This window comes from Mustela nivalis (assembly GCF_964662115.1).
Source record: "Mustela nivalis genome assembly, chromosome: 3".
Taxonomy (NCBI): Eukaryota; Metazoa; Chordata; class Mammalia; order Carnivora; family Mustelidae; genus Mustela; species Mustela nivalis.
Genome location: NC_139022.1, coordinates 52,333,442 through 52,356,798, shown reverse-complemented (window position 1 = coordinate 52,356,798; position 23,357 = coordinate 52,333,442). Strand labels below are relative to the sequence as shown.

At 40.8% G+C, this 23,357-nt stretch overlaps 2 protein-coding genes across 4 annotated transcripts in view; one reads left to right on the top strand and one right to left on the bottom strand.

The window, feature by feature from the left end:
• EFNA5 (ephrin A5) overlaps positions 1 to 15,297 on the bottom strand; it is a 277,931-nt gene extending 262,634 nt beyond the window's left edge. For 2 of the 3 annotated variants that reach the window (XM_082723751.1, XM_082723752.1), the window contains exon 1: positions 14,969 to 15,297. In XM_082723751.1, the coding sequence (XP_082579877.1) occupies positions 14,969 to 15,093 (125 nt within the window). In that variant the 5' untranslated portion in view covers positions 15,094 to 15,297. Of the gene's footprint in view, positions 1 to 14,129; positions 14,949 to 14,968 lie in introns of those variants that run through there. The other variant, XM_082723755.1, reaches the window with a different exon arrangement.
• On the top strand, positions 15,212 to 18,285 carry LOC309860918 (uncharacterized protein; the record flags this gene model as incomplete). Its single annotated transcript, XM_082723356.1, has 3 exons — positions 15,212 to 15,218; positions 15,250 to 16,663; positions 17,634 to 18,285. 2 exons carry the CDS (start codon positions 15,212 to 15,214, stop codon positions 15,891 to 15,893), a joined length of 651 nt encoding a protein of 216 aa, XP_082579482.1. The 3' UTR covers positions 15,894 to 16,663; positions 17,634 to 18,285.
• Between the last annotated feature and the right edge of the window lie 5,072 nt (positions 18,286 to 23,357).

Below are 23,357 nucleotides of genomic sequence, written 5' to 3'. Positions count from 1 at the left end.
GTGAGCACAGCAATTTTAAATATCAGAACACTGATCTTTAAAGGAAAATCAGTGTGCGCAGTTATCAGTGTTCTTTCAAGTAATTTCTTGTTCAATATCATCACTTTTATTTCTACTTGCCAAGTGCTGCCCTTAGCTGTCACTAAATTTCTGGGTACAGCACATAGGATCATTGATAATTTTCCTTATAAATTATTATTTTCTTGTTTAGGCATAAGTGAGGTTTATACCTTCAGGAGTAAAACAACATTACAAAATAATCGTGTAAGTATATGATTGCAATTTTAAAACAAGTAACAGGCACATTTGCTATTCTCCTAAATAACTATAAACATATGAAGTAAAACCTGTTTTGAATAACCACCAGACAATTCTACAGAAAAGTGGCCCTTTGACAGTAATGGGTTACTCAGGTTTCAATGCATTAAAATATGTGTTCCTTGACAAATTCTGTTTCCTTTCTCAGCTAGATGCTGTTATGATCTATTTATGTTCCTAACATCAATGCGTGTATAATTAATATGTACTAAGTTTAAAAGCAGTCGATAACAGGAGTTTTTTAAGCACAGAGGCGTCAAGAGGCTAAACCCTGTTCTTCTGGCAGCAGGATTCAGAAGAATCCAAGGATCCCAGGGACAGCCGGGCTGCCTGTAAGGAACAGCCCCAGACAGGAATTGATTTGTTTCAACAAGCTCCTCATTGGAAATACAAGCATTCTCCAAGAGGGTGTCGGTATTCATTAATTTCTCCTTTGAGATGGAGATATCTCATTATACCTGTGAAGTCCAAAGCAGAATATTAGGGTTTTAAAACTCAAGAAGAAGCAACATGGAAGAGACAGACAGGAGACGAAGGGGCACTAAAAATAAACTTGACCAACGTTAACAAAGGAGATCCAAAATTCCTTTCTGGGGTAAAAAGGGCCCGGTAGACTTGCCTCTCCCGTGTCATTATTTGCGCATTATTACCTCTGTAGAAATCAGAAGATAAAGCCTAAAACATAAAATACAACTCAACCTATCTTTAAAACGGTCAATTCTTCCCCGACGCGCTGAAATCAAGTTTTTATTTGTGTTTTCTATGCAGCATACAAGAATGCACAGAATTTAAAAGATGAACCAGGACAAAGTGAGCTGACCTCTTCAATCTCTACCTTTCATAACTCCATTTTCAAAGGCCCGTCACAGATGTACTTTCCTTTGAATTTTTACAAATCTGAGGGAGACATTATTTTTATTATGCCCATTTATTTATTACTAGGGTGAGGGAACCAAGGCTTAGTTAGCTTCATCCCTATGAATGGCATTCTGAACAGCCAACTAGAGCTGAAATTTAACCAGATCTAAAGTACAACCAACAAAATGTTTACAAAGACAACTAAAAAAAAAAAAAAAAAATCTATTCTTATGGTAGGTCTTTAAATATCTCACTCTGAGCTCTTGCCTATACACCACCACCCAAACCCATTTAAAGCTCTACTCACAACAGCCGCTATTATAAAACTCAAAAGAAAAAAAGTTTTTATTTTACGCAGCCAGAACAGTCTATAAATGTACATGTATCAGTGTTCCTAAGGACTTGATTACGACCTATTAATCTGATGACAAATCGCTGTTAATAACTTTGAGTTAAATAAAAACTATTTAATGTATTTATTTCCCCCTTTTTTCTTAAATGAAGGTCAACGCACAATAATTAGAACTAGTCAGCATCTTCTACTTCACCTGAGCACAGCGATGAGCACAAATCTTAGGTGGAGCCACTCATTTGGGAAAAAACCATTCTTTAGAGATATGCAAATGACTTTACATTTTAATCAATGAAGATATCCTGTTTCTAAATGTAATAATCTTCTAAGCACTTACTATACTTCACTTTTAGGAACCACATAAGTTCACACATAGTCACAGAAGATTCTCAAATTCCTGTATTGGTGAGAAGCATAAAACTAGAAACTAAGCAGATGCCATCTCAAAGTCATTATCTCAGAATGCTTACCTATAATACACCATGGGGAGCATAAGAATAAACCTACAAAAAAAAAAAAAAACGCAAACAGTAAAACCTTTATTTACTATTCTTACTAAGAATCATAGTTCTTATAAAATGCTACCCAGTGTTTTAATTAAATCCATTTTATCAAGGATTTAAAAATGAAAAGATTTGCTTCTGTTTGATAATTATAAAAAAGTTGGTAAAAACTGTTATAAAAATAAAAGGATACTTGATTTAAGAAGGCTCACCATCCTTTCCCTCTTTTTTTGTTTTGTTTTTATTAAAATATAGCTGATTTACAGTACAAACAGCTCCATCTTTCTTTTTATAATCATTCCAGAAAGGTAATTTTGGTTAAGTAAGTCAACTCAGTGATGCTTTCAAAGACTTTCAAGTTCACTTAGGAGATCAGGAATACTGTATTTATACACACAGAGTGAAGAACAGAAAGGGTAAGGAGGCAGAGTAATCTGAATTTAACTAGTTCCATCCTTTACTTCTTAATACAAGCATCCCATGATATTTGTTCTGCAAATCAAGTGATATATAGACTGTGAAAAAAAGTGGAAGCGTATTTACAGACTTTATATTACCTGGACTGTGGAGGAACAAAGATTTCCCACAAAGGACACTAGAATCAGAGAATTTTAAAGCAGGAATGAAAGTCTTTTATAACTCCATTGGAAGCGTAGGCTCCTGTAAGAGCCACTCACAACCAACCCAGCCAGTGGGAGCAGACACACTATTAGTCATCTTCTCTGCTATATGTAAAATGAACATTTTGGGTTCATTTAAGCATTCCAATTTCAAAGGGAAAGTGTTAAAAATCTGTTTCTAAGGTGTAATTCTGGCATTGCCACATAAAATACATCTGGGGAGGGTTTGCAAATAAATATCTTGAGACATTTATGACAGGACCCTCCTAAAACTTTTTGGACCAAGGCAATATTTTCACCCCAGTAGAATTTGTCTAAGTAAAACTTACAACAAAATCCCTAACCTATTACTTTGGTTCATGGCGGATTTTTAATGACGCATAAACCTCCATAGGAAAAGCTATTTTATCTGAAAGTTGGGGGAAGTGGCTAAAAATGAAGACTACTAGGTCTTAGGACAAATCACTTTCCCTTGTGCAAATACTAAGCCATTTTGGAAACTAAAGAACTGTACAGTAAGTTCTATATAGTAACTTCCTATATATAGGAAGTTCAGGGCAAATATAACCAAGAATCCTAGGTGAGGAGCCTGAAGTAATCTCTCTCCCCACTGACTTATCTGGAAACTTGCTGCCCAAACTGTGGTGCACAGGCCAATTGCCTCATATCACCTGGAGCTTGTTTGAGACGTGCACTCGCGGGGCTCTGCCCCAGATCCACTGAATTAAAATCTGTATTTCAGCAAGACCTCCAGAGGATCTGCATGCAATTAGACTGTGAGAAGCAGTGATCTAGAAATTGCTAACCGAATGCTTCATGCAGGAATGCTGTTTACACTGTTTACTGGGATATCTCTAGTACAAGAACAATACCCGGCCCACAGTGGACACTCAATAAATATTTGCTGAATAAATCCATATGTGAACATTTCTTATAGCACTATCTATTCTGTGTATAAAACTGTTGTAATTGCACAAAACTGCAAGTTCCCTCGGGGTACAGATGCTGTCTTTGTCTCTGAAGCTGCTGTGTGCCTACCAGTGCTTGTACATATCACTCAATTGATATTTTATCAATTATAACTTTTAGATATTCAATACAGGAATATATTACTATACTTAGATATTAGCTATAATAGTGCTTTAATGTGAAAACTTTGGAAAAGTAAGTTAAAATCAATATATAATTTCTAAATTCACCCATTTGGCTTTGGTTTTAAGTATACTACAGAGAATTCACCCAAGGAATCAAGAAAGTAATGGAAAACATTATACAGGGCCAAGTCCTAATTCCACATAGTACCAGAGAACAGGGATGGCACGGATGATTGAAATCCAAAATTGATTCCAAAACCTCATGTTATTCAATAGCCTCAAAGTCTTTTCTTACCAAATCTCACACCAAAGCTGCTCTAAGTTTCAGAGATATCATTTTTTAGTTTTATTTTCTTTCTCAAATCCACCTCCCAATCACATAGGCCCAGAAACAGCGAAATGGCCAAAGCCATCCAAAAGGAAAGACTGTGATAGAGAGATCTACATCATAAACAAACTAGGTAATTAGTTCTCAAATCACCAGATATCAACACAAAAATCTAGAATTAGGAAGTCACAATTTGTAAAAGAGGTACGTATTAAGAAATAATCAGACACATTAACGGCATCTACAGAGGTATCCATAACAAGCCCATTCCAAAGTAAAATTCAAAACAACGAGATATTCAGAGTCAAAATGACTGCTGGTTCTCTCAGTGCATATAATAAAGGGAGAGACCCTAAAGTAAGGACTCCTTCCTCAGTAAAGAATCTCTTTGTTTCTTATTAAGTAACTGAATCAGATGGTTTTTTATGCTTTTTTGTTTTGTTTCCAGGAACCCAGAGTTTCAAGTGAAGTCATCTGATACGTCTGACCCCATACGTATACATTCATATGGAATATCCTATATATTTATACATCCCCCTCCCAACACACACACTTTGTCATGTTTTTGTTTTCCCAAGAGTATAGTTGACAATGGTGATAGCTGAGTGTGTAATTAGTTTTCATTGTTCCCCTGACAGCTATAGTTCCATATAAGACCCTTCTCTTTTTATGTTGTAAATGCTATGGAAAAAATACAATAATAAGAGGCATTTAATTATGGGTCCAGCAACCATAGTGGGAATATTGCCAGAAGAGAAGGAAACCTCTGGGACAGCAAAAACATATATTTGCAGGGAAGGAAAAAAGGTTTGTTCTTCAGTTACAGTAATTCTCAAAATACTGATGACAAGCACATGATGGGAAAATTTTGAATTTTTCCCTGAGTCTCTATTGACAATAAAGTAGGTTTAAAATGCTCTATCAATACTAAAACCAAGAATACTACTGTATCTGTGCTAAAATATTAATAAGAATAAAGGCATTGTTTATTCATAAGGGAAATACTCTTTAGCTTTGTTTTGATATTATCAGTGAAGAGTACAAAGATTCAGTTTCAAATTTTACTTTTTGCTTTGCTTTTCACGGAATTAAATTAGCACTTGTGAAATCAAATATCTGGGTGCTCCACTCCCAGAGGCTTACTTTAATTTGTTTTATACAGTATTTAAAATAAAGCATCCCCCCGAGTTGCTGTCATGGCGGACACCAGATCTGTCACTGAGGTCCTTTCTCGCCTGATTAATTAGTAATTGGGAGACACATTTTGGCAGCTTTCATTTCCCTATTATTTTCTCTAGTTTGACACAAAACCCTGTCAGAAGCCCCACGATTTGAACTGTACCCCTCTTAGTGCTGGGTCACTAAATTTTAATAAATGGAGCCCCCACCAGAAAACTACCGAAATAGGCATAAAAGTTTATTGAAGCAGTAACAGTAAACAAATATATGAAAAAAACACTGAATGCCACAGTATCTAAAACATTAATGGTCTGTTTGAACCCAAGGGTTATTGGCAAGATTGCAGGACGGAAACTAAAAGAAAAGGCCTTTAATAAAACCAGTGCTTTCATCTGTCTTTAAAATATATATATTAGTTAAATAAAGCCGACAAACGCTTTGGTGCAGCAGAGCCATACATCTGAGCCTCCTCCATTATCCCAACCCGACGAATGAATTTATTGGGAGGCAAAGATTGATAGTGGCTACAGGAATACAGAACCCATCCAGAAGTCACAAAAGCTCTGTCTGAGCCAAACAAAGAAACATTTTTCATAAAAGGTAAGGTGAGGAACTTAAAAGTGAAGCTAAAAAGACTGATACTTCAGAGACCTGCAAACAGCTACAGAATCAGTTTCAGGTTCTCCATCTCAAAGTGTCAGTCACTTCAAAAAAGCATCTTGCTACTATGGTGGCTCAGGACACTTGTGTGCCTTGGCAGCGGCCATGCTGTGTGGGTCAGAGGTCACAGCTTCCACATTCCAACATCTGTCTGTATTTTCTTGCCCTGAAATAATAGAAGGGGAACGAGGCTCATTTGCTCCCACTTTGTTTAACCTAATTGTTAAACACAAAGGATCACTTCCCCATATTTAGAATTAGTCTTCCTTTTCTTTCCATTCCCATTTGTTTCCATAAAATTAAGTACAATAAAACACCTAACCAAGAGGTTAAGCCCCTCCCCTACATTATTAAATTTCGGTAAATGTGACAAAGTCGTATGTCCCGCAGGTGTCTGTGGAACACGCAACATCAAGTATCATGTCTACCACCATCAAAATCCAGATCACAATTTGCACTATAATTATCCAGCCAAAAGAGGCCATGCCTTGATTTTATTCAAGCCATAAAAGTGCATTTTAGTATGACAAAATACTTTCCTAAAATGCATTTTCACAATATGAAGCAAGAGCTAGTTGTTAGCTATGGCCTCTACATACATAAATAAGTCACTAATAAGACTCAGGATGGACCCTCTGACAGCTTAGAAGCAATAAGAAAAAGCAAAAGTATTTGTCAGTCCGTTTAAAACAAAAAGGTCACTTTGGACACTCAGTTATTCCAGTCCTCTCCATCAGCCAGTCAAAAAACAAAAAAATGGATGGATGATGGATATCAGAGGGAAGCTCTGCAGTACAAAAACTATCAACTCATACCTGGATTTCAATAAGGACTCTAGGAGATGTATGCCATTCCTTAAAACATGCATTTTATTTATCACCTTTGTATTGCATCAGCAATCACCCAGAATCCTACTTCTAATGAACTGAAGCAATCTGTGACATAAGTAGTTTTCAATCTGTGCCCAGTTTAATCAGGCTGACTGAGTCAGGTTACTTTGAAATTAATCTTAAGGAAGTTCTGTTTTTACTGCAGTTCATGGGAATAATGTTCCCAGGCATCATCAAACAGATGCAGTAGCAAGAAGTTTAGTATAAATTTTTGGTAAACTTTACTAGGCCACATGTTCTTCCAAATGGATCCAAAAATACAAAACGTGGTAGAAAATACAGCAGATTCAGTTGATATATTCTCATAATTTTTAATAACAAATATGAATTCATTGCCAGTATAATTTTCTCTATTTCCTATAAGAACCCACAAGAACGTTTTAGTAATGAGAGAACGAAAGCCTAGATTTCAGGGACAAAAAGGCTCTGATTTCATATAATGTTTCTGAAGGCACCCCAAATGTTTCATTTTTAAAGATACCTATACTTTTATCATCACCTCTGACTAGAGAGGTACCGTTGAGCGATTTGGGGGGAAAAATATTGGTTGACATAAAAAGGGCTGCTTAGAACAATCAAAAAAAGGAAATCAGGATTTGGTGTGTGTAAAGGGGGGTGACCATAGGAGCTATTAACATACTACTTTGAAATTAACAACGTATTATAAGCTACAAAAGAAAAATACGTATGTAAACATGGTATAGCCCAACATTTAACATTAAAATATGCCCAAGTTTAAAATATATTATTATTAATTAAAACATCCTTTTTTTTTCAACCAAATACAAGATGGCATTTTAATGAACTCACAAATAATTTGAGAGAGCTTTAAATATAGAGCCCTGCCTGAATTATTATAAAGTGGTTCAGTCCTTCCTATCGTCCATATTCATTTCCGGACCATTTTCATGAAAGAAATAAAATCGGTCTTAAAACAAGATGGCTGCTTCTAAAAAAAAAAAAAAAAAAACGCTGATTTAACAGAAAGCCAAAAACCTAGCTTTTCTAAATTGGGGAGAAAAACTTAGTCATCTTTCCCCCCCAATCTCCAAGCACGTCTTCACACATTTCCACACGGAAAACTATACATTACACTGTGCAGTTATTAAAAATTATGAATTTTTGAAAAAAGGTCTAATCTTTGTGTGCCAATAATATAATTGTCCAATACGTCAACCTACAGATATCACATGACCAAAATTCCCATGTCATAGCCGAATCATGATCATCACTCATGGAAAACAGGTCACTTGCAAGTAATAACAGGAATACTACTAATGTTCTCTGTATCTCTTAAAGAAAGCCATCATAAAATATCCAGTGATATCCTATTACAAACACAACAACTGTATTGGACTTTTTTTGAAGTAAACAGCCTAGGAACTTAACTGTCAGAGTCTCTCCTTGAATTGCACTTTGCTGACCTTCCCTGAAGCAAATGGCAGATTAATTCTATGACATACATTATAAATATTAAAAGCATTCCCCTACATTTTGAAATAATTTTAAAATAGGTTTTCTTAAAAATCACTCAAAACTATTTTTATTTCTCACTTGACTGGAAAATAAGACCTGACAGTAACATTTTCTTCAACCTGTCAACTGTCAATTGTATAAAGGATGTTTCTAAAGATGACAAAGGTTTATTTCTCCTTATTGAAAATGATAGAATTCTACCTGAATGAAAGCTCAGGTAACCTGTGACTGTGGTACACCACTATCTCTCAGCAACTAGCTACCTTAAGTAGGAGTTTTCACTATTTTAAAGTAATGTTTTTACTGAAATCTATGGCTGTTTGAAAACTATACTCAAAAGCCTCAAAACCAAGAGTTTATATCCACACCCATTTCACATTCCAAAATAGTGAACAGATTTCAGTAGTTTATAATAAATCTTTCCAAGTGGGACAAGGAGTAGAGATTATCAAGAATACTAAGATACAGGGAACTATTTCCATTTATAATCAAACTATGTGTAATAGTTATAGTAACAAAAAACCCACCTTACTTCTTTTGAATTTTAAACTAAGCAGTTCTATTGTTTTTGTGCCCTCTTGTTTACAACTGACTTAAGTTTAAAGACCTAAACGCAGACAGATTTAAGAGGAAATAGACCTCCTGGTTATGAGGAATATCCCATTCAGAAACACTGGAATTTCAAATTAATCACAAGAAACTTTTCTACAAAACAGGTCAGGATATAGGTTCAGAAGCAAACGAAAATATAAATCTAATAATATAAATCAGGCCCTTAAAAGAGACAGTAATTTATTGATGTTTAGCTGTCTAAGACCACCAGCATAAGACAAATCACTAAAAGTGAATATTAATACCTCATTTCTTATACTCCTCTTTGAGGTTTTTATACCTGAATATGAAGGTGTTATCCATCACAAATGATCAAAAGGCAATTTTTTCTCAGTTCGGAAGACTGATCATATCTGAATATCCTGGGTAAGTGGCCAGGGCCTTCCACAAGGTACTTAGGGACACACAGGCTTCCTTTCCAACATGAAGATTCTAATCAGATCTGCTATTTTACCACTTTGTATACTATTTCTAAAAAGAACATTGAGAATATGTTCCCAACCAGCAACATAGACTGGTTCCTTACAAAAAAATAAAATGTAACTTTTAAAATCCTCATTGCTACTGGAAGTAATTCAAAACAAATACAAAAATGAAAAGGGTTGAGTGGCATCTTTTTTAAAGCACTATTAAAGCAAATGATTTATAGTGAGGGAAAACCCACTAAACAATAGATAAATGCTGCCCACATGTAAAATTCTGTTCTTAACATTTTCTTAGTCTTGTTCCACTTTGTATTTTAATGTATTCTCTTCCTTAAAGGTACATTCTTTTAGCATATTCTTCTACCAAGCTTGCGGAAGGCCAGGACTCCTGAAGGACTAATTGTATTCATTCATTTTCTTGGCCCAGCATGAAGCTGGTAGCTTGCTTGGTTCATAGCAACAGGGGAGAAGAGAAGGCGCTCATCTTTATCTGTCCCTACCCAACAGGAAATCAGGCCAGTGGACAGAATGCAATGTAATGCCTTGCTCAGAAGGCATCTTGCAAGATTATATGGCAAGAAATTCACGAGGTTAATTTGCCCCCATATAACTAAGTGTTCCTTCCAAACCTGATCCTCAGCCTTCAAAGGTGGAAGCCTCTCGTGCTATTGATTATCAGCCAGAACACACATGGCAACAAGATATTCCTTCAGTGAACCTATAGTTTAGTTAATACCACTAAAACCAACTAACAGGGAGCCATGAACAACTGAAGGCTCTCTCTGATTCTTTTAATCACAGGGAGTTTATTGACCTTGGTCTCATGCTGGAAATGCCAAATTAGACTGTAGCCATGTGTACCTCAAATAGCACTGATGTTCTAATCACCTAAAAAAAAAAAAAAAAAAAAAAGACAGTTGACTATTTCTGAGAGCTTATTATGAATATATAATGCATAAAATGGATGGAACAAACATCTCAGTAATTCATTTTTCTTTTCAAACTTTTAGGGAAAAGTGGCCCAAAGCAAGAAGTGTTTTTCCCTTATAGCAATTTGTAAAGTAAAAAAAAAGGAAGTGGGGGGGTATGGGAGTGGGCAGGATTGACTTCAGGTCTCCAGCAAATGTATTAGGGTAAAAACAGGAGATATAAATCTCTGGCATACTGCTTTATTTTTATCCGGATGTCTACATAAATTCTGACATAAAGATCAAAATAATAAAATTACCTAATTATATCTAATGCATTACACTGAGGCTCAGAGTTGATAAAGTTAAAAAAAATTCTAAATAATGTTTTTTATTTGAGGAACTTTTAAGTTTCTACCATATAAGATATTATTTAAAACATTTAAAATTTCAAAGATAAATTTATACACATACAAGTTTGGTGATAAAATTAATTCCAAACCAGGTTTAACTTTCCATCTTTCCTCAAAAAAAATTCTTAGATTTAAATCAAACCGATTTCCTTTATTTGTCAGTGGAAAAGGCACAGAGCTAGAATACCAGTATATGCATAATAAAACATTGATGACTCTGATTTTAAAAATAAAACAAGTTTATTTTGAAAGGAAAAAATACCCAAGGAATTATGATCAAGGCAAAAAAAAAAAAAGTTACTGCCTCTCTCTTAGCCATATACACATGATCTGTAAGCCACAAAGGTTTGGGAGTACTGACCTAGAACTCATATCACTTTCACAACTCCAAGATTACATGTTAACAAAACTAAATGGTGTCAATTACCTGCTACTCTAACACGAAATGTTTAATTTACAAGTCCCTACAAGAGTTTTAAAAGTCCAAAAAAAACATATGATCATGTTAAAATTTAGTATATACTCTGGGTGAATTATAGAGACATTTTTTTTTTTCTCATCAGAACATAACACTTTAAATTGGTGATACTCAGAACCTAACAGAAGCAAAGCATTAAGTGAGAACCAATATTCTTAAAGTATGCTGGTGGTATTTGCCTCCGTATTATTTTACTATTCCACCCGTTAATGCCAACTAGTAGGAAACATGTCTAATTATCCCTATCATCATTTTGGCAGCTGGTCAAAAGGAACCAAGAACTTTTCAATATACACACAATATTTAAAAAAATATTCTCATTGGAAGCACCAAACCATTTATAGCACGCTTTAGATTATGAGGCATATTCTTATATTGAGTCATCTCTATCTTTATAAGTGTAGCTGCTATGGGAGAATGTAAATAAAGTTTTATTACAGAAAGTCTCTTTAAAAGTTATTCAAAAGCTTTTTACATTCTTTAAGAAATTAAAGACAAATAACTATATTCTCTTTGACTTAGATATTCATTACTCAAAGTTACTTAGTAATGTGCTGGTTCAGAATTCAGCCTAACATTGAAAGGATCACTCTATTACTATATTTAAGTGAAATCCAGACAACTTTCCAAATTTTTAAAATATGGAAGATGCATTTAGGCAAATGTTATCATATACTTCTATTCAGATTGATATTTCTCGGTTCCTATTTCAGAAATTTGTGCCAATTCAAAACATAAGCACATACCTAGGACGACAGATTCTATCTGATAGCGAATAAATTTAATATTTTTTCCTCTGTTAATCTAGATCTATGGATGCTAATGGTAGAGTCAGTAATGAAAACAATAAACTCCTAGGACTACACAAGTTACAATATAAGGTCTTTAAACCGTGGGATCAAGATATAATACTTAATTCTAATTATATTTAAACAATTTCAAATTCAACTCCATTAGTATAAACTAAAACATATTTACTTCATTTTGACACAGAATCCCTTATTAGGAGCTTAAGTGACCTTATCTTATCTAAGAAAAAAAAAACTTGATCTGTTTAAGTTGCAATGAAAGTTTTCAACTTTTTTCCAAAAGATTAAGTCTTCTGATCTTATTAGTTTAGCAAGTCCTAAAAAAAATAGGATTTATATAAAATCAGAAGGCATGGTTAGCTTACTTTACAAAATGATAATATTATTATTAAAAATAAAATGTAAAACATTGAATTTGTAAAACTTGAAAATTCTCTAAAATGTTTCTTCACTATCTTTTGAGATAAACTGTGTTTATTTCTAAACTAGTTATTTTGCATTGGCTGCTTTTAAATTACATACAAGCTGGGTTTTCTTAATACATCCCCCCCAAAAAATCTTATTCAACATTTCAGAGATAAATCTACCTACCAGTCCCCTACTTCTACAGTTATTTCTTAAAGTAAGTTTTACTGCGACAACATATGAAGATAAATGCACCCACAAACCCCTAAGAATACTAAAGTTAGAACTGAATCTCTTGGGAGAGGGGTACATTATCCTTTCTTCTAAACATAATCAAAATGATAATGATCAAATAAAAAGGTATTTCCACAAGCCTCGAATTAGAATACAGACTTGAGGATACCCTTGGTATTTTAAAATTCTACAGATTAACTTTGTCTGGGCAGGTTCAAAGCCACCATGGCACCCTGAGCAGAGTTTTCTACAGGCAGGGCAAATCTATTAAAAAACATGACCTGTGACAAAAATCAATGTGCTAATCTCAATCCAAACAACAGTATCAAAAGCATAAAACAGAGATAACCTAAGATAACATGTCCTCAAACTAACTCAGACTAGCTTGACAGGTTAAGAAGGAGGGGGGAGTGGGGTGTTGCTGACTCTTTCTGTTTTAACCTAGGATGACTGGAACACCCAAGTATCCAAGTAAATTAAAACTATGAGGAAAAGATCACACTGAGAAGTTTGGAATGGGAAGGAAAAGACGACTAAGCACAAAATGCCCCACATTCAACTAACCAGTTTCACTGTTGTTTTATTTAATAGGGCGCTAAACTTTAGAAACAGAAATTCTCTATTTCGTATATGCTGTTTAATAAAGCCCGGGGGGGGGAATAAAACCAACCAACATAATGAGCCTTGCTTTTAACACCATCACAACTGGAAAGCTTGCTCTATTTGTCTTGTCAGCTTTAATAAAAGGCATCTCCTCTAGCGGGATGGCTTCTCTTTCTTTTCCTAATAGTGGTAAGTGGCATGTCAAAGAAATAGCTTCCCAACCCACCACCCACCTTCAGAAGACAATTTTTTTTTTTTTTTTTAAACCAAACGTTCAGGGATGTCTCCAGTTTTGCCAGGCGGTGCAATTTAAGATTTGGGCTACCTGGGTGTAACCATCTGTCCTGGACTAGCAGGGCAGGGTTGGGGATGGAGGGGCAGGGAGACTTTCCTCTCTCAACCGGTCGACCGCTTGTGGGGAAATCTGCCCATCTTCATCTAGGCTGGCATTACTTCAAGAGGGGAATCCCTCCCAAGCTTGAATTCAGGGGGGACGGAGGGAGGCCGGTGGACACGGCCACCGGAGGTAGGAAGAACTGGAGGCGCCCGCCAGCCCCCTCTCTCCCATACACCCTGGACGCGCAGCCACCAACTATGCCCTCGGCCTCCCGCCTCTCTCCTCCCAACTTCCACTCCAGTCCAGAGAAAAACCTGGGATTTTAGGTATAATCGATGCTGTTTCCCTCTTAGGCAGGCACCAAAACCAGCTAGCATCTGGAAGCTGGCGGAGGTCCCAGAGTGGCAGAGCATTATGGGCCCAGCGGGGCCGACCGCTGCCCACAGGCGGGGGAGAAAGTAGGGCTCGGAGCTGCTCTGGATCCGGAGGGGTTCCGCAGACAAGCTGGACAACCCTCACTTCTCCCCACTTCCAGAATCCCTGAGCAAGGGACGCGTCTGCGGGTGGCCAGAGTCCAGCAGGAGCGCTAGGGCGGCCCCAGGCGCCCATCTCTAGCCTTCCGCGTACCCGGCGGGCTTCGGGGACGCCCACAAAACTGTTCCAGGTAATTGCGCGTGTTCCTCCGGCTTCACACCACCAGGCCGTGGACTAAGGGCTCCCACCTCCCGACTAGGCCAACTCCTGCAGCTCGCTCCGCACACATGACGTAACCCGGCATTAGATCAAACTTTCTGGCACCGTGAGCCCACGGGGGGCAAGGAGGTGGGAGAATCCTCTCCCCTGCCAGGCGCGCCGGGCCGAGACTGGGCCAGGGGCCGGATGATTGCCTCGCAGTTAAAAAGGAAAATAAGAGCCTAAAGCTTCCGCTTCCCAGCCCCCCTCGCTTCCCCCAGCCCGTGCACTCTGAACGCACCGAGAAAAGGGAAGAAAATTTAAAAAAAGAAAAAGAAAACTTTTGGGATGTTTGGCACGTTCTCCCTGCAGTCCCTGCGCACCCACGCTCCAGGCGGGAACTCTTGGTGGCGCGCACCCGGGACTCCCAGTGCCCAAGCGCTACGCTGGGATCGAGATGCTGGCCGGCTTGCCCGGTGAGGAAGCGGATAAGTCTCGACTCCCCAGCTCCCGCCTTTTCAGAGTCTCCCCGCGCTCCGCAGAGGCAGCGGATCTGGGCTGCCCCGGGGACTCCCAGGGACTCCCGGCCTCTCTGAGGCAGCTTAACAAAGAGAGGCGCGACAGGAGCGCTTCCCGTGGGCGCCTCGAAAGCCATCAGCGCCCTCACGACGCAGGCTCCGAGGGTGCGCGCCGCCGGCGGCTGGTGCGCGCTGGTCCCCGCCGCCACTGCCGCTCCTTCCGCAGGGTGCCGAGGCCCGAGTATCCCCGGCTCTCCGCTCCCCCTATTGCCTTACCTGGGGTTGCTGCTGTTCCAGTAGACGGCGTAGCGGTCGGCGACGGCCTTGGAGCCTGGGTCCTGGCTGAACACACACATCCAAAGCACCAGAAACACCAGCGTCAACATCTCCACGTGCAACATCACGCCTGGCCAGCGGCGGAGCCCCCGACAAGCCGCTCCCGGGAAAGAGCAGGGATCCGGAGGGAGGGAGGGAAGGGGAGAAAGAGAGCAGGAGCCAAATAAATATGAATAAATAAGAATGAAGAGTGGCGAGAAAAGAAAGAGGCGCACACCAAGCTGGGGAGGGGAAGGAGAACGAGAAGAGGAGACGGTGGGGGGGGAGGGGGCAAGACAAACTCGCACCCCCACTGGAGGGTTCAGAAGGAAAAAAGGAATCACAAGATGGAGAGAAGCATGCGTGTGTGGTGGCGGCGGCAAGGGCGGGGGAAGGGGTGCCAAGCTGTGTCTCGAACGGCGGCGGCAGGCCGGTCACCCCGGGAGAAGGAGGTGCGCACCGGGCCGGGCGGCGGCACCGCGGGTCGGGGCAGGCGGCGGCGCACGCTGCACAGTCACCGGGAGTTGCGCGCCGCGGCCGCGGGGAGACATACACTGGCCCGCCGGGCCCGGCTCAGCGTCAGCGCCGCTGGCTGCGCACGGCTCCGCCGCCGCCCAGGGCCCTCGCAGTGCGCCCCGCTTCGCTCCAAGTTACTTTAGCGGCCGGTGAGAAACTGCAGGAGGAGGTCTCCGTGTGGATGGAGGGCTTCGCGCCTGTGGCCCCGGAGTGTGAGGACCCCCTTCCCGCGCCTCCTCCGTGCCTTAACCGGGAGACCCCTGGAAATCTCGAAGGAGTCGTAGGTGCTGCGAGTTCGGGGCGGTGTGCCGAGAAGGGTGGGGATCCGGGGCCACAAACCCAGCCCCGCCGGCGTCCTGGAACTGCTTAAGCGGCAGCTCAGCGGGCGAGGAGCGGTCTTGCCTTGCGAACCTCAAAGAAAAGTTTGGCTCTTCGTGTCTTCCGGCAGGTCCCCCGGCGGAGTCGGACTGCGGCGGCCGGAGACGACACCCCGGGCGCTGTCGGAGCCTCGGGGATTTCTCGCGCGTGCTTTTCTTGGCCGGGTGTGGGTGCACCACAGTGAATGAAGAGCAGAGGTTACGAACCAGCCAGCGAGGCGGAGCTGGGATGCCCAAACCTGCAGGACGACGCCAACCCAACTGCTGGGCTGGAGAGCGAGAGGGAAAACAATCACTTTTAAATGAATCCCTCCAACTCCTGGACGGGCTGATGTCAGTCTCCGATCGCCTTTCGGGAGCAACACTGAGCCCCCCAGACGCGGTGCCAAGAGCCTTGGGTGCGCGCTCAGAAGTGTCCCTGCGACTCCAACGGGTCCGGCCCCAAGCCCGGCAACTTGTAGAGATGCATCAATCAGTTTGAAACGGGAAAAGAGGGGGGGAGAAAAGAAGGAGGAGGAGGAGAGCGAGCGAGAGAGCGCAGGAGCGAGTGGCACCTCCCGGATGACTACATCAGAAAACCTTCCTGATCCTCCTGCAGCTGCTCCTCTTTCCCTCCTTGGGCACAGCAGCAACAAGAGGTGAAAAGCACCAACCGAATCCTAAAGCCTTTGCCAGGCGGGAAAATAAACTTGAGTGCAGCGGCAGCAGCAGCAGCACGAGCAGCCCAGGAGGGATTGAAATGACTGGCGAGAAGTGGAAAGAGGTAAAAGTCAGTTTTGCGAAAGAGGTTAAAAAAAAGAGAGAGAGAGAGAGAGAAAATGCTTTATGGGAAAAATCTCCTCGGGCACGCCCCCTCGTTAATGACCTGCGTGTAAAGCCGACAGCAAAGGCGACCCAGCAGCAGCCGCCGCCGCCGCCGCACCGGAGCGCAAGGCCGCGCGCGTGAACGTGGACGTGGGCGGCGCGGGCCGCGGGGGGGGGGGGGCGCCGGGGCGTGTAGCGCAGGGCGCGGGGCAGGCGGGCGGCGCGAGCGCGGGTGTGAGCTCCGGACCTAGCAGGGGGAGGCGCCGCCAGCCCGCGCCCAGCCTGCGCTGCTGCCGCCGCGGCCCGGGTCATGTGGGCTGCTTTTTTTTTTTTTTTTTTTTTTTCCCCCTCCCCATGCCGTTTACTTGGAAAGCGGGGGGTGGGGTGGGTGGCTGGAGCAGCCAGTCAGTGAACGGCCTGCTGTTTGCTTACAGGTCGGGGTTTTTTCCTCTCTCTTCACTCCAACAGGATTGGTTTGTTCCACGAGAAAGAGGCGTTTTCTTAATCTCCTCCCTTCCCCACGCCTCCTACCCCCCCCCCTTCTCGGCCCCACCTTCCAGAAACCTGACTAATTGAATTACTGGGAGTGCCGAGGCGCCCTCTCCTCCGCCCGAACGCAGCAGCCGCACGTAACCCTTTGGATGCTGAATTCCGTCTGGGCTGAGGAGGGATTTGACATCTTTTTACCTGAGAGTGGGGTTTTTCAATTACGCAGGAACCGGTTCCCATCCTGCAGCCAGCAAGCCGAAATCTGTCTCCCAGGCCCTGCAGGTGACTTGAAGTCCCCGCAGACAGGCTGGCAGGGAGCCTCAATGAATACGTGTTCGTGTAAATCTCTGCGCTGTTCCCGACGCGCACTGCCCGGCGCTGGGTTATCTTGGAAACCTGAGCGTCTCTCATGCGCCTTTCAACTCTCCTCTTCCTACCAGGGACTTAGAAGGTGCATGAGCAGGAAGCAAGACGACTCTTTAAAGTGATGCTCCGAAACACATTTTTTTAATTGAGAAAATCACAGTGTAAAGTCATTACAATTCAGCGCGATCCTTCAGCAGGAAGGAAATGAATGCGGCCGAGGAGCCCGTAAGAAATACCTTACACCTTTTACATTTCAGCCAGCCGAGGCTGGTCGGCTGTCCACTCCCCCCAAAGGATAGATGCTTTCAACCAACCCGCTGCGGGAGGAATCGGAGGTCCGGGCAGGACTTCATTTATTCTTTGGAAAGGCCTCGCGTACCCGGACTTCTCGAGCGGGTTGCAGCGCCTTGGCCCCCGGCGGCCACGGAAGCACGATCGCCTGACAGCAAGACGGTCCGAGCGCCTTGGGACGCGTCTCGCGTCCTCCAGCGCCCGGGAAGCTAGCCAGGAGCCCGGCGCTGTGGGGCACCAACCCCTCTGGAGACTCGCCCTTGTGGAGCTCAGAGGGCTCGGGCCTTCATGATATTATTCTCTCCTGCCCTTTAGGGAGGTGGCTGCCCCGGGGGGAAGCGCTGATCCCAAGAAAGAAAGCGGTTTGGTTTTGCTCCCAAACCTTCCCGTTTCCCCTTTACTTATTAGCCCAATAAAATCAAATATCACGTTCTCCCTCCTGCGCTTTAACAGTTTTCTAGCTCAGACTTTTCCAGACGCTTCAGAATTGTTTGGAAGCGTCCAGACGCCCTCCAGTGGTGGGCCTGAAGTCCGCACTCAGCGGGGGTATTGCCTGCATCTCAGCCGGGATTGAGTTCGATGGAGAACCTGGGGTCAAGATCAATAAAGATTTGAGGGAAAGGGAACAGCTCACAAGGGCATGGGATTACCTGGACGTAATGAGCTCTTGCCTAAAAGTTGAGCTGTTCCTCAGTTACAGAAAAATTTCCTGCCTGAAGAGATCCTGAAATTGTCCTAGGAGAGTAACTTCTCTATTTGCGACTAGGTGTAAGTTGCAATCTGTGTAATTACGGACTCCATGACAGACCATCCCAACAAAGCAACCACCTTCCTAATTTAAAAAAAAAAAAAAAAAAGTAAATTCAGAATATTAACACAAATACTTGTCTACCATTTGTATAGTTCACAAAATTCCAGCAGTGAGAAAGTTGGAAAACTTAAGCCAGGGAACTAAAGGATAAGCAGTTATTTTTGAAACTAAATTTTTATTTAAAACTTGATTTACTTTCACCCCCTGATCTGTAATCTTGCTGATGTTCAAGTTCTTGGCCTATTCTAGGGTACATTTGTTTTTTTCCTTTGCAGGATGACGCATTTCTTCCCTCAGCCTTTCTGATAGTAGCTCTAATAAGTGCACAGATGACTGAGGCAGTTTTGCAAGAAATTATTCTGGACTCTTTTAAGGGACATGTATATCTTTAGGAAGAAGAGAATTCACACTCCTGTCTTGGGGGAAATGCTGATCCTCATCAAAAAGTCTTTTCAGTCAGGGAAATATCAGATATCAGGGAGTTAGCAAGCTGGCTTCCTGTGGCGTCAAAGCCAAAGGAATAAAGAAAAAGAAATTATATCCACTTATTTCCTATTTGAAACTCATACTCCAAATGTGAAAATTCAACATATCAAAAGAATATAGATGTCCTAACATTTTCAATATCTCTAATTCGCTTAAAGTCTAATTTGCTTAAAGTTGAATTTTAAGCAGAAAAAAAAATCATACATGGTGATCTTCCTTAAAATGAATCAGGGAGTTGGAATAAGACAGTAGAACTTGCAACTCTTTCAAAACATCATTCAAATGTCTATGTGAAATAATTTATAAACCTAAATCAAATGTGTCCTTCTGGGATGATACACCTAAGTAATGATTGATATTGGAGTAACTAAGCAATATGATAGATACATACTTAGCGAATTTCAAGAGGTATTATTAACCTTTCACCTCACTAGAGAATGTAACATTGTCTCTTCAGGAAAATATTTAAGTGATTTGAGTTTATGCAAATCAGCATTATATAAAATAACTATATTCTGATTACTCCAATGTCACGGAGTCAATGACCCTTAAGCTGGCCATTGTATAAACAGTGTTCTCCTAAGTATAGAATGAGGTTGGTGTCTGAAAGAAAGAAAACAGCAAGCTAAAAACAGGAGTAAAAAGGTAGGGAGTGTTCGAAGGTTCTGAGTTAACAGGATTTGTACAGAGCTGTGGGGAGCTGAGACCTGAGAAGTCCGGTAAGAATGGACTGTAGAAGGGCTTAACTGCTATCTACAAATGTTTGGGTTTAAAGGCAACCAAATGCACTGGTGGTTTTAAAACAAGTGGCAAGTAATAATTGTGCTGCCTCAACGTACAAATAGGGATGGGAGTACTTGTTTGTTTGTTTACTTACTTGTTCATTATTTTGGGGCCTGAACTATCTAGGTTGGTGTTCTAACCTTGGCTACAAATTAGAGTCACCTAGGGAGATTTTTCTTTTTTAATTTATGCATTTTTTAAAGATTTTATCTATTTGAGAGAGAGCATGAGGTGGGGAGGGGCAAAGGGAGAGAGAGAAGACGACTCCCTACGGAGCAGGACCTAGGGATCTTGACCTTGACCTTGATCTTGACCTTGACCAAGGCAGAGACACCCAGGTGCCCTACCTAGGGAGCTATTTTAAAAAGAACAATGCCAGGACCCCACTTCCTGTTTTGGTTTGTTAGGGGCAAAAACCTGGGATCTGTGATTTTTAGAAGCTCCCAGGGAATTCTAAGGAGCATAGAAAACTGAGAATCACTGATCCAGGTGATTTATTTTTACCTTAACTACTTCAATATTTCAGGCAAAAAAGAAAATCCTGTACTTATTTGTCTGAAATGTTTCAACTAACGGTCAAGACAAGAATGTTAATAATAGAGAATGGAACTTTAGGATCCTCTCTATTAAAATGAAGTGATGCTTTAAAAGTAGTTTTCAAATGGCACGAAAGGGCGCCTGGGTGGCTCAGTGGGTTAAGCCGCTGCCTTCGGCTCAGGTCATGATCTCAGGGTCCTGGGATCCAGTCCCGCATCAGGCTCTCTGCTCAGCGGGGAGCCTGCTTCTCTATCTCTCTCTCTCTGCCAGCCTCTCTACCTACCTGTGATCTCTCTCTGTCAAATGAATAAATAAAATCTTTAAAAAAAAAAAATGGCACGAAAAAGAATACCATCTCTGAGATGGGGTGGCAGGGGCAAAGCTCGCTTTCAAATATGGGTTAATCTCTTTTGGACTAGTTTAGACTTTATTTTTGCCTTAGCTGTCTCCGGTTGAAGTAGAGTTCTGCTGTGTCAAGCGTGCAGACAAAGAAATGAAACAAGCTCGTGAATCAAACCCCACCATCCAAAGACCAAGCACTTCTTGTTTAATACAGTAGTTAAATTAGAACTGATAGCCAGGAGAAATAATAAAGGAAATAAACTAAAGAACAAAGATCAAAGAAATAACAATTAGACACAAAACTTTCTAACAGATGACTAGCAAAATGGCATTTCATCTAATCCTGCAATTTATCTTCCTAGAACATTTAGAATTCATTCCAAAGCCCTAAGAAACCTAGGTTCTATCACCAAACTATTTAATAAAGCCTTTGCTCCTCCTCACCCTGTTTATATAACAGGTTTCTCAGAATCTTTAGAAATAACTATTTGCTAGCTTTCCTCTCCTTGGAGACCTAAGGAAATGCTCCTTTTCTATTTCTGATCTAGCTGTCTCTTCTGTGTGCAACCTAAAAGTAAAAAAAAAAAAAAAGAAAAACAAAGAAACTGTCTACTAAATAGAGTGTCACGTCTCTACCTTCTGTCTTGTGACCTTCAACTTCCATCACGATTTTTCCATTTTTGCTCATTCTTTCTTTACTTTCCGGGTGCTTCCTCAAGTTTGTTTCACAGCATCCATTCTCAGAAAGCCCGTGGATAAGTAGGAGATTTATAAGTTGCTGCAATATTCTGAAAAAGGCATTTTTTAAATGTTTTATTTATGAACTGTCTGTTGTTGTTTTGCCCATTGGAAAACAGTTTAAATAAGATCTACAGAGCAAACTTTTTAAACATAGAGAAACTTGGGCAGCTGTTTTGATAAACAACTAAACCATATAATTAGACATATATGAAAATATGTGTTACATTCCTGTGTACTACAAATGACTCTGTGCTTACAGGTAATTTAAAAAGAAGCAAATAAGAACTAGTTGATTCAACCAATTTCCACATCACTTTTCATTATCTAAACTTCATTCTATATACCACAGAGTTATATGACCGGTTTTCAGCTATAACACTGAAATTGGTAGGTGATTTTATCCCCCTAGGAAATTGTCATGTTGTCTTCACTACTTGAACTGAATGTACTTTTCACTGCTCTGTTTCTCCTCTTCAAGTTTTTAAATAAAAATCACCAAATAAAATATATCTGCATTTTGCAAATCTGATCCATCGACTAGCATAAAGTATACTGTCCTAAAATGTTCTTTGTGAATTACTAAATAACACGATGTTCTTTGCTTGTAAAGCATCTAACTCTTGTTTTCAGCTCAGGTCATGATCTCAGGGTCAGGCTCTGTGCTCAGCGGGGTATCTGCTTAAGGATTCTCTCTCTCTCTTTCTCTTCCTGTGTCCCTCCCCTCCCTCCTTGTGCTCCTTTGTGTGCACATGCAGGCTCACTGTCTGTCAAATAAATAAAATTTTTAAAAAAAGATTATACATGGAGATGAATGCATATTACCAAGAAAAGCTTGTACTTTTGTTTTATTACAATGGCAATTATAGACATCTACACTATAACTTTATTTATTTATTTATTTATTTGTTAAGATTTTATTTATTTGATTGAGAGAAAGAGAGAGCACCAGCAGGGGGAGAGGGAGAGGGAGAGAGGAAGACTCCTCATAGAGAAGGGAGCCCGACGTGGAGTTAGATTCCCAGGACCCTGAGATCATGACCTGAGCCAAAGGCAGACACTTAACTGACAGAGTCTCCCAGACACCCCCAATCAATTTTCACCTAAGACTTTCATCAACTTCTGGGAGAATTCTATTTTAAGACAAGTAAAAGATAAAACCCTTATTCAGTGAGCATGATTTCATGAAATAGGAAACATTGTTTCTAAGCCCCTTTTGAGCTTTGGCCTTACTTTTTCCACCCTGATCTAAACTGGCTAAGCAAAGCAAAGTGTAGAATTATGGCAAACTAAGAAAATCTTTCCTCAAATTATGTGACTTTTTTCAGATAAAAGTGGAGAGATTTGAGTCCTACTATTTGGGAATGTGCATTTTTCTTTGTAGTCACCTAATCATTGTCTTTGGGTTTTTTTCCCCGCATTTCTCTTGGCCACAGTAGAGATGATTTTTTTTTAATATGCTATTAATTTGGGGGGAGAATTGTCCTCTTAAAACAATTTTATAACTCTAAGACTTCCACATACTTTATGCCAACATTATAAATTTTATTTTGATGCTGTAAAGTTAGAGTTAAGGTATAATTTTTTAAAAGCAGTTCATCTTGTAGTTTGGGATGATAGTTATAAAGCTGGTCTCTATAGAAACCACTGTAACTTGTGATCTTAGAACACCAGATGATAATGCAGAGGATTACTGGCCAAAACTTCTTTTAAATGAGAACTATTTTACTGAAATAACCCTTCTGAAACTCAGGTGTGGAGAGAAAAGTGTGAGCTTAAGATGTCAGACTTCTAATCAGAAATGCTCACT